The 18,452-nt window shown below is 39.1% G+C and overlaps 2 protein-coding genes and 1 non-coding gene across 5 annotated transcripts in view; 1 reads left to right on the top strand and 2 right to left on the bottom strand.

The window, feature by feature from the left end:
* Positions 1-589: 589 nt before the first annotated feature.
* On the bottom strand, positions 590-3,125 carry LOC120627327 (trafficking protein particle complex subunit 4). Its single transcript, XM_039895304.1, has 4 exons — positions 2,876-3,125; positions 2,159-2,250; positions 1,678-1,864; positions 590-1,264 (listed from the first exon to the last, which is right to left on the bottom strand). Exons 1-4 carry the CDS (start codon positions 3,048-3,050, stop codon positions 1,065-1,067), a joined length of 654 nt encoding a protein of 217 aa, XP_039751238.1. The 5' UTR covers positions 3,051-3,125; the 3' UTR covers positions 590-1,064.
* A 2,907-nt stretch (positions 3,126-6,032) lies between these two features.
* On the bottom strand, positions 6,033-6,114 carry Trnas-uga. Its single transcript has one exon. It is a non-coding gene; the product is annotated as a tRNA-Ser (tRNA).
* A 619-nt stretch (positions 6,115-6,733) lies between these two features.
* Positions 6,734-18,452, top strand: part of LOC120627639 (DNA-binding protein D-ETS-6-like) — a 36,864-nt gene continuing 25,145 nt past the window's right edge. For all 3 annotated transcript variants that reach the window (XM_039895653.1, XM_039895651.1, XM_039895652.1), the window contains exons 1-3: positions 6,734-7,068; positions 10,309-10,448; positions 12,193-12,325. In XM_039895653.1, the coding sequence (XP_039751587.1) occupies positions 6,990-7,068; positions 10,309-10,448; positions 12,193-12,325 (352 nt within the window). In that variant the 5' untranslated portion in view covers positions 6,734-6,989. The remainder of the gene's footprint in view (positions 7,069-10,308; positions 10,449-12,192; positions 12,326-18,452) is intronic.

Raw genomic sequence — 18,452 nt, 5'->3', positions numbered from 1 at the left:
CGTAGTGCCAACACGACACAATGCACCTCGCCAGTGACAAGCAATTTGGAGAAGTCAGACGGTCTGTTATTTAAAAATAACTAAATCCGCTCATGATTGAGACGATAACTGACATATTTTATCAAAAGGTAACTCAGTGTAGTCACAATATTTTTAGTAATTTCCTCACTCACAATCAGTGCAAAGGTTTAAAAAGCTTGTGGTTTAAATGTTGTTATTGATATTGCATCTAATTGTGAACGGGGTAACTTTCTTAATTAAAATATCGGAAACGGTCAGACTACCCACTGCGGAGAATTGCATGATGAGTCTCTTGCAGAACATTCAATAAATACACTCTTATAACGAGCCATAGCCATAGCCAGTCTTCCAGATGGCACGCGCTAGTGTCCCAACGCTGCGCGCTGGACATATTTATACCTTGCGGTTTTTCGGGCTCGAGTAACTAAGAGCATAGTTCGGTAGCACAAATTTACGCTAACGACGATGAGACGATTAGTTAACTTACATTAAAAAACTTTTCTGCAACAGCGAGTTTATAACAAAATTACGGGCAATCAAAACTGTTAAATAAGGAAATACCACAAAGTTAAATAACATAAATAGCTTTAATATTAATAATAAGACAACTTATTTGCTAAAATAACAAGAATTATTTACAATCACTGAGCTGGAAATTTTCGACAGAAGGACTGATTTTTCAAGAATGTTGCAAATTCTATTGTGACCTACTAAACTAAATTGATAGGTCTAAAAGTAGTGCTAATCTTTATCACAGACTATTGTGAAAAGGACATCACTGCTTGACTTATCAATTTACTTCGGAGCTGTACGACACACGTAACTTTAGGCCTTCTTTTACTGTGGCTTTGAAAAATCAGAAGATTAGCTCCAATAAAAAGGGACGACATATCGAACTTTTTTTGTGTATATCAAATATCCATATTGAACGGCTCGTATATTATTTGTTTCTTTTCAAGCTGCAAGGTTATTTGTTTAACATCTGCAAGTATCTATCTGTTTCGGACAGCATTAACTACAACTTAAAGAGTTATTATTAGTGACTATAAGTTAGAAGTTCCAGACTTCTCTACAAGTTCCAGCAGTGTATGAAGAGACGTGTCGAACAGCTCGCAGCGGATGGGCATCTCCAGGGAGTAGAAGGGATTCTTCAGGGCGTAGTCGGAGTACAGCTCATAGATCCTTCTGAGAACTACGTCCGAGCCCTGCATGTTGGGGTCTGTCACCAAAATGAATTTCACACCTGAAATTATAAATTTTTCTATTTACTTATTTGATGTTAATTTAAAAGTTATGCAGCTTATCAGTCGCTGGTAAAAGTAGGTGGATAAAATATGTGATGGCTCTTGCAATGAAATCCTATGTGCAGCCGTGGATGCTAGTAGACTGGACGACAGTGATGCTATGAGAGACACAGCTTAGACCTACCAAGTTGTACAATCTGTTTAGTCTCTACTATGACAAATTAACAAATAAGAATAAGAATAATAAGTACAAATCTAAAAAAATGAAATAAAATTTAAGGAACTCTGATTATTAAACAAAAATGTATAATGCTAGCCCGCCCACCAACCTGCATTGGAGTAGCATGGTGGGTCTATCAACAAAAACGTAGGGAATTCAGACATAAATTCCAAATAAGAGAGATTAACTAACCAGTTAAAGTCTGAAAACAGGAGAGCTTGAAGGAGTCTGCAGTGAGGGTGTCAATGCCTGAGCACTTTGGCACGGGGCTGAGCTGGCTGGCTAGTGCAAACAGTGGGTAGAACATGCTGGCCAGCACTATCTTCTCATTAGTGGTGGCTCTCTGGCGGCCAAACTTCAGGCTTAGAGGATAGCTGTCCTGCAGAAACAAAAATAATGTGACACATACATTAAACAATCACTAGACGCGTTCTCAGGTTGTTAAGGTCCCACATCTGGAAACAGACAGCTATACTTAGATATTGGGCCCAAGTACCTAATTTTTGTGATTGGAAAGTTTAATGACAAAATGCTATGTATCTTTTGTACTACATATAAATAATATAAAAGAGAGTGTAGGTGCATCTACACAAGTGGGGCCCTCTAAAATAAAATGGAGATTACTCTTAAAATTTTTGGCATGCAACATATCACATAGCTCACTTAAACTCACCTTCACTCCTATAATATCAAATACATCCCTCCCATCTTCTGTTGTGCGACCACTGACTGGTGAACCATTCACAGAGAGCAGAACATGACCAACTAAAATGAATTTTATGTTAAAATTAATAATCTTTGACTTATTGTCAAACACCAACCCACTAAAGGGGCCCACAGGGTCCTCTAAGAATGAGAAGGGTTTAAGCCGTAGTTCAAAACAATGGCCAAGTGCAGATTGGTAAACTTGACACATATTATATAAAGCTGAAGCCTTACCTACTAGACTATAACTCTATGCTCAATACTCTAGTAATATTAGGTGTCTCCTTTAGGAAAAAGTTGGCAAAAGGTACATTAATTAATGTGTGAAAACAAAGGATGTCTTTAAAATAATGAATTCAATCATTAAAGTATTGTAAAATGTATGCTTCATATGATGTTCAATATATACTATTTAATAAACTGTCACAATGATTGCACATGATTTGATAAGGTCTACTGAGAAGTTCCATGCCCTATATCTTAAAGTGCCTATCACACTCTCATCAGTGCCAAGCTCATGAGCAATTAGGGTCAAAAACAACAAACATCATCACAAATTTCAGAAATCATTTTTTGTAAACCTTTTCATTCCACAATCTTTTCTTGGACGTCGCCTGAACATTAACATAAATTCCTACAACTAAGATGAGCAGTCACTGATGAAGCCCTAAAATACATGGCTTACCATTAATTCCGTCTCTTTGTCCAAAAACTACGACTACTTTTTTATTTTCATATTCTAGTTTGATGTCTAAAGGAAAACCAAATGTTTTTTCAGTCTCCACCCGCGGGATGTTATGGTCATAGTTGTATATGAGTCCTCCTGACTTGCTCACGATATAAATTCCATAAATTACCATTTCTTTAGTTATTTCATATAGTTTTTAGTAAATAAACATTTAAAACCACCCACTGTTCATTTCTGTTGCTGTTTAAGAAACGTCATTGTCAATTTGTCATTGTGACATTAGCTGTGACATAATCATTAATGTCAACACTTATTATGGAGGGTAGAGGTAAGGAGAGTCATCTTATATGGGAGAAAAGTTGAAAAAGTGTCCAGTTGTTGCGCTAAGTAACAGTTCAAAAATCCTCCACAATGGCGCTGGTGGATGCACAGGGTATGGTATGAATGTAGCAATCGTAGATGAATTGAAGTATGCCGAGTTAAAAAATTTAATGTCATTATCGACTAAAGTAGTTAATTATTGAGAATTTCAACAAATTACGTTGTACAAAATATTGTGGTAAATATAACCTTACTTCCTTGTATCTCCATACTTCCTTGTTTATTTTTCAAGCCTACTCTAACAATATTTATATTTGGCGCTTCTTTTAAGAGTTACCCTGATGCAAATGTGGCGCCATCCTAATTTAATACATTTTGACGACACTTTTTCATATACACAGATGACTCTCCTTACCTCTACCCTCCTACCCTCCATAGCACTTATTCACACCATTCCTTTTTTTTCGCCCGGCAATGTTTGGATTCTTAGAGTCAAAAAGCAAATGAGGAAAGGAAATAATTAATGTTTTGATTTCAATTTATTCTAATTTTACATTACAGCAAAAATTATATTGTAATAATGATGGGAAATAGTAATAAAACCCTGTGTAGCGTAGTAATTGGGGTGGATCATTTAGTAATAAATAAATATTATATTAAGTAAATTATTTAAAAGAACCGTTAATTGTTAATTAATAAGCTTTATGAATAAAAAAATAAAATTGAGGGTCGTTATGAACGCGTAATCATTTTCTATTTTACTCTTAATCTGGGAATATTAGGTACTTACTAGTGACCGTTTTCCTTAGTGTCTTCTCCAAGCCTGTGAGCACTGACGACGAGCATTGCGCTGGTTTAGCACTACGAATAGCATAAAGCGCGTTACATTTTGCGACCCTACTACCAAACTTATTAACGTTCCAGTTCCATCCCATTGCCGTAACAGTCCACTGTCGGACTAAAGGCCTCTCCCAATGTGAGGGTTTGCCTATAATCACCACGCTGGGTAGAATGACCGACCGTCACTATATTCCGAGACTAGTTCGTGAAGCGATTGAAATTCGAAAGCACAAAAACTTCAATCGAGAGGAAATATCGACAAATCCCAAAATATTATCGTAGTATGTACCCGTTGAACTATATTTAAGAAATGTTGATTAACCACGAAAATCTTAGTTTAAAACCTTTAGTCACTTTATTTCTTATTCTGCCCATAGACTTACTTACGCAGTCGGGTTTTCCAACCGCACGTTTTACATACTATAATTCGTTGCGAACAGACGAACTTGCAATACTTAGTGGATTGTGGTTAAATGATTCCTACATCGATACCTCAATAAGTTAAGCGTGATGTGGCTAGTTGCGATGTCTATACCGCGAAGGACGTTACGAATAGTTAATGGTTCGAGGCATGAGAAAACAAACGCATTTAATACTACTGAATCAATCTACAGGTTCGGAAACTACCTCGACTACATTTTCTTACAGAAAATTAAGAATTGTGAGCAGACGGGACTGACCGCCGGTGATATAAAAATAAAATAAACGGCTAAGTTTGTGGTGGGCTCAAATTCAAAATCAATATTGTTTTTTTATTATGCAGACACGTTTTACCTAAGACCGCGTTTCCACTTAATAATAGGCATAAGAAATACAAAATTTCATTATGAAACCATTATACAATTATTGCAATCTAAATAACAGTTAAATTAAGTCAATTATATTAACTTTTATGTCACCTGTATTTCCTATTTTGAAGGAAAAATAGCATTTATAATAATAGCTGTTTAGACGCCGCGTTTGGAACCCTCCGAATGTAGTACCTAATTATCATTATAGTCGTAAAAATATAATAGGCCCGTTTTGACATTTGTCATCGCGACGTAACTAGTTATGTAACCATGAGACTCTGTACTCGATACTCACGATAAATCAATTCAAGTTTGTATCAGTACTCGATTGATATTATTATGTATTGTAAAGTGTTCGTTCGTTCAAAGTATTCCTTTAACTTCACAACCAATACGCGTAACTGGCTGTTGATTATACGTCCACTTTTCAACATGTTGAAACAGAGTTAGTACTATATAAAAACAAACACAAAAATCGAGTCAAATCACTATGTTTAAATTAATGTCCAAAATAGAAGAGCCATAGTTAACGTAAAAGTAAACAATATATATCAAACTTAAACGAGCGCACAGTCAACTTTACAAGATGAGGAACGAAAAACTGCGCAGTGCGCGCGGGGACGCTTCAGTCATGTGCCGCTTGGTCAGATACATCAACTCAGACTCATTATTTAGAACCCATTTTGAGAACCAAGCTCATTCGTTGCAGTAAAAATAACTACACAATATATAATTTCGATATTCAGTAAAAAAATGGTTACAGCTCTAGTATAAAAAAAAAAAAGACTGAGAACGTAACTGTTTTCGGAACGTTTCGCAACAATTATAAATTGCATGCTACTATGAAGTAAGCGCAAAAAGAATACTCGCGACATATTCTTTCGTATTATTTAACGTCCCAAAAAAATTTACGTATTTTTTAAAACACTGTATGTAATTTATTTTTATTTTTTTGTTTCTTTCAGTTTCGTTCAAAGTTACATTCTATGGTCTTGCACAAATGTCAAAACGGGCCTATTACATTTTTACGACTATAGTAACCCACGTTAATGGCCTGTGAGGTACGTGAGCAAATAATTTTTGAAATATGAATTAAATCAGCTTGCCGGTCTTGTTAAAAAAAAGAATGAAAAGGAATGTGACTGTTTAATAAAAGCTTAAATATTTAAAAAGCATTAAAATATTTCTTAAAAAGTAACTTTCGCTGAGGACAGGATTCGAACCTGCGCGGGTATAACCCATTGGATTTCAAGTCCAACTCCTTAACCACTCGGACACCTCAGCTACACGTGGTGGCGTCGAATATTCCATACAGAACCACTCGTACTTACGTTTCTATTTATTCAAGTGTCTTTCACTTTCTATACTGTAACTACTCTATATTCTATTTATAGCAATGGGCATACGCGCTAAGTGACGTTACCTGTAGGAAAACAGTTCCAATAGTTCCAAAACAAACTTTCTCTCTCCTCCCAAGGGTCGTAGCGTGACATTAAATACCCTCTAGCCTTCCTCGAGGATTAGACTATCAAATACCAAAATTTGTATTTAAATTGGACTGATACTGGGCAAGTCAATGGGACCGGCACGGCCGCGGGACATTGATATGACAAAAAAACCTCTCTAGTGCAGCGGCGAGCGCTTTGGTCCACGTGGCTAGTTCCTTCCCTACCGAGAAAGACGAACCGCTAAGCGATTTCACGTTCCGTTCGGTTCGGTATGAGTTTAATATAACTGTGATAGCCCATGACCACCTTAGACTGTAAAATCACTGCACAAGCAGAATAAAAATAAAGTACCAAAAATACCAAGATTAGCAAGTAGGTAGGCGTGCATAATGCGATATAATTGTAACTGGCACAAACTGTTCTTGCTCATTACAACTAGCCGCAGCATCCAGCGCGAGCCGCGTGCGCTTCCCAGAATGCGTTTTCCTCGTCGTCACCGCGCGCTGACGAATGCCTACGTCACTCGTGACGACACCGCCCGCGCGCCCAATAAAACCGTGCGAGGTGCCGCGCGCCGGCCCATAGCTAACAACCCATCCGGCAGGCAGTAACTCGCAGCAGCCGTGCCCTGCGGAGCAAGGGTGTTCAGTGTAGTGTAGTGTGCGTGCAGAGTTCAGCGTGGCAGCCACCCTGGCCCCCCGCCATGCCTTCATGGAGCCCGCCTTCCCTGCGAGCCCGCCTTCCTCCGAATCTGGTTCCGAGTCGGGGGAAGAGACCGTTGTACCCGGCGGTAAAATATGTTTTTTTGTTATAGCTTTAAATTTGGGGTATATACTATTACGAGTTTATATTGGTTATTACCACGAAAATATTATCAAAATTTGAGGCTATAGGTACTAATATTCGCTAAAAGACTTTTTATCATTTTTGGGCCAATATCTCAGTGTTTATTTTTAAAGTTTTGTGCTAGCTAAAAAATAACAAATTTTGATGAATTCACCTGACTATAATATCTAACGTATTATATTATAGACATTTAAAGTCTGAACAGTGTTTCAATAAGTTACAAAGTAAAGTAGGCCTAATTTCCTTCAAAAGGACTACCGACGCGACGCGACGGGTCGGAAAGAAAAATGGAGAAAGTTTTTTTTTCCGAGATAAATATTAAAGATTCAATTATTTATATGTTATTAATACTAACTTATATTATAAATGCGAATGTAAGATTGTTTGTTTGTTGCACATTCAAGATTTAACTACTCAACATATCATCCTAAAACTATGCATTAAAGTACTATTGACAGAAGTATAAAGAAGGGTGTGAACATAGGGTACATCCAGAAAGAACGTAGTGTTCCCGGGGGATGGAAAATGAATTTTGACTGACGGGGAACACCTCGTTTATACAAGCAGTCTAAAAAAAAAATTACTTTGGTTCATTCGCGGCTCTGTATCATTTTACGATATAGTATGAGCTACCAGGAATAAGTGCACTTTGCACGCCGCCGGCGGCAGCCTAGTCAGCGTCTTTAAGAGGCTGTGGCAGAAAATTGCACCATCTGTAGCCTAAGCCTCACCATTAGCCTGATAAATATGCCACTGATGCCTCTCCCATGGGGTATAGCAGAGAGCTTACTAAGTTTAGCCAAGCTGGCAAGCCTATAATCCAATTTCGACTTTATACAGTATATGACAAGTTTCTATCAATAACGTTATTTGAACTGTTGCTTCGTTTCTCATGTCCGCCAGTTTGTTATTGGCCAAAAATTTAATTATTTCCCTCATGAAGCACATAGGTTTTACAAAAAGATTTAAACTGAGCCATGAAGGCTAATTCAGTACCTAGTACTTGCAGAGTAACCTACCAAAGGTTACTCCGCAATTGAGACGTTTGTATTCAGACTTTCTACTTAAAAAACTATCAAATATTGTAAACTTGGAGAATCTACTAAGCTCCTCCTGTATTATTAGGTTATGTGACTGCATACTGTCTAGCCGATGCCGCCGGCTAATTGTAACCATCAATAAAATAAATTTAAAGCATATCCTTACCCCGTTGCTCCATTGCGGGTTGATTTCTCAAGTTATTAAAAATAAATAGAACCAACAGTTTAAAGTGCTCTCCGAGGCTCGGGGTTTTAAACCACCAATTTTCTAACCCCGGTCTGGGCCGGCAGACGCAGACGGGGTGCTGATGGCAGTAGATGATAGTAGTAGCAAAGAGGACGCCGCTGGCCGTTCTTAGCTATATTCCTTTTTTAGTAGGGGTGGTGCAACTGTACCTATGTAAATACAAAGACTTTGTACAAATTCTTTTCGGCGTTATATCTTCACATTGTCAGCTTTAGGTGATATGAGTAGGTTAGCTAGTTATCATCTGAAAAAGTAAAGGTAGGTAGGTACTTAAAACCTCAACAAACTTTGCCCTTAGAAAAGGATTGTTATAATCATATCTTCACTATCTTTGCAGGCTTTGTAGGCAGGCAAGATATTAAGTATACTACTACTATAGGTTAAAAGCAACTCGTAGCAAGGGCGCGGCAAAATCAAATATTCTGTATTGAAATTTGATAAAATTATCTGTCTCTAGGAATGATTAGGATAAACTAATGTAATAAAAAAGAAAGACGATGGTATCGGCTGTAATAATCAAAGAAAGTATTGACTAGTTTTTTCACAGTTCCTTTTGATTGCCAAAGTCAAAGACTTCACAGCGATAGGGCAGTTGTTGATTAATTCTGCCTGGAAAGACCAAGGTGCTAGTTTCCAAATCGGAACCAAACATATCAGGTCACCAGCCTATTCAGACGCTACCTATATGCGATAGGTAGCGTCTGAATAGGCTGATAGGTTAGTTGGAGCTATGTAAGGAGCTATACTTGAAGGCCTTCGCTTTTTTATTACACAGAGTAGAATGAATAATTGTAAAAAAATTATAATAGTAAAGAACCATTGCTGAGTTGAGATTCGGCCTGTTTTCGGTAGGCCCTGCCTTTTGCACAAGTGAATGTCGTTTCAAACGGATTTCCAGACTTCTCAAAAGTGTCCATAAAGTATAGGCTTATTGAAAATAAATGAATTTTAATTGGGATGTCAGCCACTTACTAAACCATATTTTTAAGTAGGCCCAAATATATTTTTGTAAATAATACTTTTGAAACGACGAAATATGGTAGAGGCACCAGAAATAAACTCATTCTTTGTAATTAATCTACAACCAGTTCGGAAGGCAGATTCTACCGAGAAGAAAGCTCTTTTCCAATATCAAACATATAAGGGGGTCTTTAATAACCAAGTCAAATTCAAATTCAAAATTTATTTATTCATGTAGGCACTTATGAAGCGTTCGTATATATATAGATTTACATAATTGTAAGGGGATGGTGATAACTTCGTTCGCTAACTTAAACCTAAAGCTACGAGGGTTCCTATATATTAAATGAATACGAAAGCAATTCTGTTTGTCTGTTTTTTTAAACCGCTGAACATATTACGATAGACATGAAGATAAATAGAATATATTAGCCTTTTGAATCACTCATAACTAAAGAAAAAGAGTTTATTTCTTTCCTTCTGAAGGAGGCTATTGATTTACTATGTTACTAATATTTGTAAGCTCACTGCTTCATGTCCTAACTAAGCAACCAATACACTTTTGGCAGAGTTACTTGAAACGACGAAGAGTCATCATCATCATCATCATCATCAACAGCTATTACAGTCCACTGATGGATTTAAGGCCTCTACCAACGGGGGGCAGACGGGTTGGTGGTCGCAGTAGATGCTATTAGTAGCACAGAGGACGCTGCTGCCCGCTCTCCGTTATATTCCCTTAGTCGCCTCGTATGACACCCACGGGAAGAAGAGGGGTGGTGGCAACTGTATTCTGATCTGTCGTCACCACACGGCACACGCCGGAGAGTAACATAGGATAAATAAACGGTTCCCACGGGATTTGTAAAAACCGTAAGAAATGCGGAGTAAGATCGCGGGCCACAGATAGTTATTAATAATTAGTGTGTGTGTTCAGATCCAGCGCAGTGGCAGCAGGAGGATGTGGCTCGCTGCGTGCAGTGGGTGGCGCGCACCTTCAGCGTGCCCGCGCCCGGTCGCCTGCTGCCCGCCAGCGGTGCGCAGTTGCTGCAACTGTCGGAGGACGACTGGCTGCGCGTGAGTTTCACATTGATTATTTGTTCATCTAAAGTACAATGAAGATCAAGCATATTTAATCCGCGAAAACCAGGAGAAACTGCACGGTGCCATTAATAATATCTGCAATCTTTGTACACCTCATAACACAAATCTTTCAAAAGGCACTCTCAACGCAAAGCCTAGTTTTCGCGGATTCAATCAAGTAACTCCCGCTTCAATCCACTTATTATGTACCGATACTCGACCTAAGGAAGTTTCCCTCCGTTCGTTCACCGTGGTGCGTTAGAAGTCGACGGGTTTGGTGCTATGGACAGATAAAGATAAATATGTACTTACTCGTAATTTCACAACCGGATGCGAATTAGATTGGAGATGCCCAGTCTGTCTATAAGTCTTCGGGTAAAATTGGTTCAAGGCTGTACTGATGGGAGTCTGAGATCACAGTCACCATCCGATGGGCAAGAACCTATCGCTGAGCGATTTAGCACGGAACTTCTGTACCAATTAGGCGTACAATTACGCCATATGTGATAATATATTGCGTATTAACGTTTTCATCTAAAGCGAAGACCACACCAAAGCGTTCCAGTTTGCGGCCCATCTGCGGCCGATTACAAGACTCTTGCTTGCTTATGATTGGTCGCACATCGTGGAGTCTGGCCTAGGCTTTAGACTGCTGACTACAACCCTTCTTGAAAAAATCTAAGTAACTACCTTTTCAGATGCATATAAGTAACTCTGTTTCACGAAGGAGGTCTTTCCGGAACACGCACTAGATAACGCAGTAATTCTCGTCCGGTATAAAATCTGAAGTTATCATATTTCTAACCTAAATGACGGATTAGATATCCACATCCGGTGATATTAAATTTATCTTTATCTTTTCTCGCTAAAATTTAAGGACGCGCGTAGGATATGATAATAATTAAGTATTAAAGAAAGGTGGAAGGTGGGACTAAACTTTAAAGCAGCTCTAATTTAACCGACCCGTTGGGTAATAATATTGGGTAACAACCTCTGTAACCAACAATCATAGTATGCTTAGATATGGGGAGAATAGTGTCGGAAGCAAATTTAAGTCTTTCGCAAACATTTGCTGTTTTGGAAATAGGGCTCCAAGACTGGTGTGAGCTTAAAAATGTAATAGCTGCAGAAAATGGACATCGAAACAGACACAACAAAGTTGTTATACTAATATTGAGTCTTAAGTTTTAAATGTTGGACAGTATTTACCTACTGTAGTTTTTGTGGAGTATTCTTTCAGAAAGTATTACTTATCGGCAATTAGTACTGCTATCGGTAGTAGTAGCAACAGGACACTTCTTCTACTTTTAAAACAGAGTACTTTGACTAACCCGGATACGAGCCAGAATTTCTTTAGCGATACAAAGTTATTAAAAAAATTTCTGCTCTCGCCCAGCACACAGTCTTCAAACAGAAGACATGTCCATATGCACCTGTTAAAGGTAAACACTTTAAAGAAGCTTGTTTAAAGAACTTAAGCACGAGTTTCACAGGAATCTTTGTTGGGAATTTTCGGGTTTTTTCTGCGAGTGTTTTGGATTTGAATCGTTTGTTTAAGAATCCATGCTGTGCGACTACTTACCAAGTATATTTAGAAGTAAGGCAGCCGGAAATCTTCCTTGGGAAGTGTCCTTGACAGTGCAAAAGTGAGGATAGGGAGGCAGGGTTGCATTGAGTGGCACATGAGCATGGCGCATGAGAGGCAGATCAGCGCATAAGTAAAGGTCGTACCTGGCAGGTGTGCGAGGGTGGCGCGCAGGCGGCGCGCATCTTCCACGCGTACCTGCAGCACGCGCACGCGGCGGCCACGGGCAGAGCACCCCCACCGCCGCTGCCGGAGCACCAGGCCACCAGCTCCACCGCGCAGCCGCGTAAGTTAACCCTTATTTTATCGCTTCAACGTCTATGCCCACTTCTCCTCGCTATCTGCGTGCTGCACGTCTACCATGGGCAAGATACATTTTTCTCCCCGGGTAACCGATAACATTTTATCTTCCCCCAAAGCTTTATCAACTCTCCGAGGATGAGCCACGTGGAATATCCAAATAATATACGTGTAATAATAAACTGCTGGCGTGCTTTGGCAGGTGATCATGTCAATTTTATCCCATGTCAGGGGTTACAATCGGTGGATATAGTTTTTGTTTCTTGATCGCCTTATAACTTTACTGACTTTTTTCATTTAGCAGCCAGTACGATGCCGCGTATACACCGCTTGATCATTCTCAACCCATTGCAGGACACGGATTTCCTCTCAGAATAAGAAATATTTATACCATAGTCCACCACACTGCCCAAATATGGCTTGTTAGACTCCACACGCCAATCAGCTTTCCCCAAGATGTTTTCCTTCACCGATGGGGAACTAGGGTTATGGTGTTAATATAACAGTTATAGCCGGTTGAACTTTTCTGCGTCAGAAAATACTCCCAGATTAAATTGCTAAACGCTGTCCGTACGTATTTGTTTGGCTGTTCGGATTAGTGTAGGTGCATTCGCATAATAGTCGTGAAGTAGCGTTGATTGAAATGATGCATTGCGTAGAGTGAAAATTCGCTCAGCTACGACGTAGACTTGGGAGTAATTATAAGAGCTAACATCAGTACTTTTAGGAATTCCAGTCGACACGAAATGTTAGCCTACGTAAATTTACTAATATCATTTATGTTTAAGTAGTTTTATCCATTGTGTACCTGTCGATGTTTCTTTCTGTACCACTAAAGATTAATATAGCTCGGTCAGAGTAGCAGAGGTCAGAGTCCTAAAGGTGCTTAAATGGCGACCTGGCACCGGCAAGCGCAGCGGGTAGGCAAACGACATAAACCGAGTCCCAAGAATTGTTGGAGTGTTGGAACTGAGAAGACCAATGTCTAGCAGTGGACGTACATTGATTGAAATGAAAAAGATGAATTTATAAACTACATACTAAGACAGCCACGCTCTCACTGGAGTTGCTGTCCGGTGAAGTGTTGCACAACACTACATCACTATTCCAACCACACTAGGACACATTATTTTAAGCCCTTAATGGCTCAAAACGACCTCAGTGTGAGTTGGATCCTTTTTTACTTATTGATTGGGGTACTGTACGACCGACTCACCTGCTCAGCGTCATTATGGGGCAAAGCAAAGCCCCCAGAGCTATTTCTGGTCCCCGGATGATCCCGCACTGGAAAGCGCAGTGTTGGTAGTCCACGAGGAAGACAGACGACATAAATAGAATCGCAGGAGGCGCTGGATAGAAGCGGCACAAAACCATAGCGAGTGGAAATCCTACGGATATGTCCAGGAGTGGAAGTGCTGTGGTAGAGATGATGATGATGATGGTGATGATTGCCGTAATACTAAGAGGTAGCTAAATTTAGTTGCGCCTACTTTTTGATGCCTGATATTGGTATGGGGTGTATCTCTGTAGACTCTACAGGTATCAGTTACGACTTCTAAACAGTGTAGAGGATATTATATCCTAACTGAGTATACGACGCGACCTTTGAATATTGGCACGCCTAGATTCGTGATAAGATATGGATAAAACAGGGGCTTCCCATAAATTTTTTTATTTTTGACTATTGCCGTAGAGCGTTTGGTGATAAGATCAAAAGACGAAGTGTGAGTTGACTTGCACACGAAGGGCTCCATTCCTTTTTGCTATAAGAAACACTAAGTACCAATCTAGTATTGTTTTTTGTGATTGAGAAAAACACCAAAAACACTCGTACCTGTGTATCTCATCTCAAAATATATTACGGTTATGACATTCAATTAGACGAGCGGGCAGATGCACCGACAAACGGACAGCGATGTCTCAGTAATAAGGTGCCGATGGTACGATACGTTTTTCCACTTTTTTTATGGAAAAAAAATCATCCACTGTTGGACATAGGTCTTTTGTGGGGAGTTCCCAATACCACGGACTTGTGCCACTTGGATCCAGAAGCTCCTTGCGACTTTTTGATGTCAACCGTTCGTCTAAAAGAAAGAAAGAAAAATCGTCTTTATTGTCACACATTTGTCTACCAACAACGCTGCGTTTACCGGTGCCTGAGTTCCGATCTTGGGAACTACTACTTGCACCGCCCACTGCTACTTCTTTGCACACAGCGCTCCATTGCTTAATCATTGCAGTGTATAAATTCTTCAGTGAACTTAATTAACATCTCTCCTCCATATACAGTTATTTTCTCTATAATAAAATCCCGAAACGAGTCATAATTAGAACTATTTCTAACTAAACAATATTTTTCAAATATTATTTGAGAGGAGGATTAAATTACTTTACAAAATGATTGTAAAATAACGCCATCTAGCGGCTGCGCGTAGTAGGCTACAGTGGAATTGGCGCCAAAAACGTATGAATGGAAGTTATGAGTCATGATGGCCGCTTCGTACGCCCTTGCTGCGACGAGCACACGGCCGCATCACGCCGGTGCGCCGCGGGCCGGTCCATTCATATAAACGCGGCTAGTGCTATGATGTTATCTGCGCGCTGACTCAGTACATTTCTCCGAAATGGAGTACGTACACAACAAGCGCCATGTGCATCTATATTATAATAAATTATGAAAGAGGTTGTTTCACGAAATTTTGAGAAATTAGCTAAGTTTATCCCGTGCGTCCTTTATGTAGTCTGTTAACTTAGAGCACAGCTCAAATCTCTGAAGTCGTTTACTCGGAGCACAGCATTTTTCATCGCTCGTTGAATAACTAAGCTTTTTTGTCCGGCCCGTATTTAGCTTCCATGTTTCACTGAAGGCGCGTTTATTGAGTACCTACAGTTTACAGAAAAATAAAACGTATCAGAAAACATATCTTAGTTCTATATCGCGGTCTAAGAGGTTGTCTGTGCCCAGCAGTGGGGTAATAAGCTGATGTATATTGAAGTAAGTAGAAAATTCATAATTGACTGATACTTATATCAACATTTATTATTTTATATCTTCGTCCTACGTCCTTCTTTCACTTGGTTTTCCCTGATATGGTGACAGAGACCTCTATAATGTGTTTTGTATTGAATGGACCTTTCATGTATTGAATACCTTATGACTTAAAATCGGTTTAAGTTACTTATTTTCCAAAGATGCATGGTTTGGTAACGATGGCGACACTTGTGACGTGTATATGAAACGTGCTAAACTCGCGTAAAAGACACTTGCGACCTGCATGCGAGATGTACTTAACTTGCATAAATGACACTTACTTTCTGTATACGAGATGTACTAAGCTTGAATAAACGACACTTGCTCCTTATAAACGAGACGTACTAAGCTTGCATAAAAGACAGTTGCGACCTGCATACGAGATGTACTTACTTGCATAAAAGACACTTATGATATGTATACGAGACGTACTAAACTGGCATAAACGGCACTTGCTTCTTATATACGAGACGTACTTAACTTGCATAAAAGACACTTATGATATGTATACGAGACGTACTAAACTCGCATAAACGGCACTTGCTTCTTATATACGAGACGTACTAAGCTTGCATAAAATACACTTGCGACCTGCATACGAGATGTACTTAACTTGCATAAAAGACACTTATGATATGTATACGAGACGTACTAAACTCGCATAAACGGCACTTGCTTCTTATATACGAGACGTACTAAGCTTGCATAAAATACACTTGCGACCTGCATACGAGATGTACTTAACTTGCAAAAAAGACACTTATGATATGTAAACGAGACGTACTGAACTCGCATAAACGGCACTTGCTTCTTATATACGAGACGTACTAAGCTTGCATAAAATACACTTGCGACCTGCATACGAGATGTACTAACCTTGCATAAAAGACACTTATGATATGTATACGAGACGTACTAAACTCGCATAAACGGCACTTGCTTCTTATATACGAGACATACTAAGCTTGCATAAAATACACTTGCGACCTGCATACGAGATGTACTTAACTTGCATAAAAGTCACTTATGATATGTATACGAGACGTACTAAACTCGCATAAACGGCACTTGCTTCTTATATACGAGACGTACTAAGCTTGCATAAAATACACTTGCGACCTGCATACGAGATGTACTTAACTTGCATAAAAGACACTTATGATATGTATACGAGACGTACTAAACTCGCATAAACGGCACTTGCTTCTTATATACGAGACGTACTAAGCTTGCATAAAATACACTTGCGACCTGCATACGAGATGTACTTAACTTGCATAAAAGACACTTATGATATGTATACGAGACGTACTAAACTCGCATAAACGGCACTTGCTTCTTATATACGAGACGTACTAAGCTTGCATAAAATACACTTGCGACCTGCATACGAGATGTACTTAACTTGCAAAAAAGACACTAATGATATGTAAACGAGACGTACTGAACTCGCATAAACGGCACTTGCTTCTTATATACGAGACGTACTAAGCTTGCATAAAAGACAGTTGCGACCTGCATACGAGATGTACTAACCTTGCATAAAAGACACTTATGATATGTATACGAGACGTACTAAACTCGCATAAACGGCACTTGCTTCTTATATACGAGACATACTAAGCTTGCATAAAATACACTTGCGACCTGCATACGAGATGTACTTAACTTGCATAAAAGTCACTTATGATATGTATACGAGACGTACTAAACTCGCATAAACGGCACTTGCTTCTTATATACGAGACGTACTAAGCTTGCATAAAAGACAGTTGCGACCTGCATACGAGATGTACTTAACTTGCATAAAAGACACTTATGATATGTATACGAGACGTACTAAACTCGCATAAACGGCACTTGCTTCTTATATACGAGACGTACTAAGCTTGCATAAAATACACTTGCGACCTGCATACGAGATGTACTTAACTTGCATAAAAGACACTTATGATATGTATACGAGACGTACTTAACTCGCATAAACGGCTCTTGCTTCTTATATACGAGACGTACTAAGCTTGCATAAAATACACTTGCGACCTGCATACGAGATGTACTTAACTTGCAAAAAAGACACTTATGATATGTAAACGAGACGTACTGAACTCGCATAAACGGCACTTGCTTCTTATATACGAGACGTACTAAGCTTGCATAAAATACACTTGCGACCTGCATACGAGATGTACTTAACTTGCATAAAAGACACTTATGATATGTATACGAGACGTACTAAACTCGCATAAACGGCACTTGCTTCTTATATACGAGACGTACTAAGCTTGCATAAAATACACTTGCGACCTGCATACGAGATGTACTTAACTTGCAAAAAAGACACTTATGATATGTAAACGAGACGTACTGAACTCGCATAAACGGCACTTGCTTCTTATATACGAGACGTACTAAGCTTGCATAAAAGACAGTTGGGACCTGCATACGAGATGTACTAACCTTGCATAAAAGACACTTATGATATGTATACGAGACGTACAAAACTCGCATAAACGGCACTTGCTTCTTATATACGAGACATACTAAGCTTGCATAAAATACACTTGCGACCTGCATACGAGATGTACTTAACTTGCATAAAAGTCACTTATGATATGTATACGAGACGTACTAAACTCGCATAAACGGCACTTGCTTCTTATATACGAGACGTACTAAGCTTGCATAAAAGACAGTTGCGACCTGCATACGAGATGTACTTAACTTGCATAAAAGACACTTATGATATGTATACGAGACGTACTAAACTCGCATAAACGGCACTTGCTTCTTATATACGAGACGTACTAAGCTTGCATAAAATACACTTGCGACCTGCATACGAGATGTACTTAACTTGCATAAAAGACACTTATGATATGTATACGAGACGTACTAAACTCGCATAAACGGCTCTTGCTTCTTATATACGAGACGTACTAAGCTTGCATAAAATACACTTGCGACCTGCATACGAGATGTACTTAACTTGCATAAAAGACACTTATGATATGTATACGAGACGTACTAAACTCGCATAAACGGCACTTGCTTCTTATATACGAGACGTACTAAGCTTGCA

Source organism: Pararge aegeria, chromosome 11 (genome assembly GCF_905163445.1).
Source record: "Pararge aegeria chromosome 11, ilParAegt1.1, whole genome shotgun sequence".
Classification (NCBI taxonomy): Eukaryota; Metazoa; Arthropoda; class Insecta; order Lepidoptera; family Nymphalidae; genus Pararge; species Pararge aegeria.
The sequence above is the reverse complement of the archived record's forward strand: the minus strand, read 5'-3'. Positions and strand labels throughout refer to the sequence as shown.

Coding starts and splice junctions, on each gene's coding strand:
- LOC120627327 (XM_039895304.1), bottom strand. CDS start 3,050: ATGGTAATTTATGGAATTTATATCGTGAGCAAGTCAGGAGGACTCATA. Junction 1,865..2,158: donor TTGATATTATAGGAGTGAAG/GTGAGTTTAAGT, acceptor TTGTTTCTGCAG/GACAGCTATCCTCTAAGCCT. Junction 1,265..1,677: donor CTGTTTTCAGACTTTAACTG/GTTAGTTAATCT, acceptor TTATAATTTCAG/GTGTGAAATTCATTTTGGTG.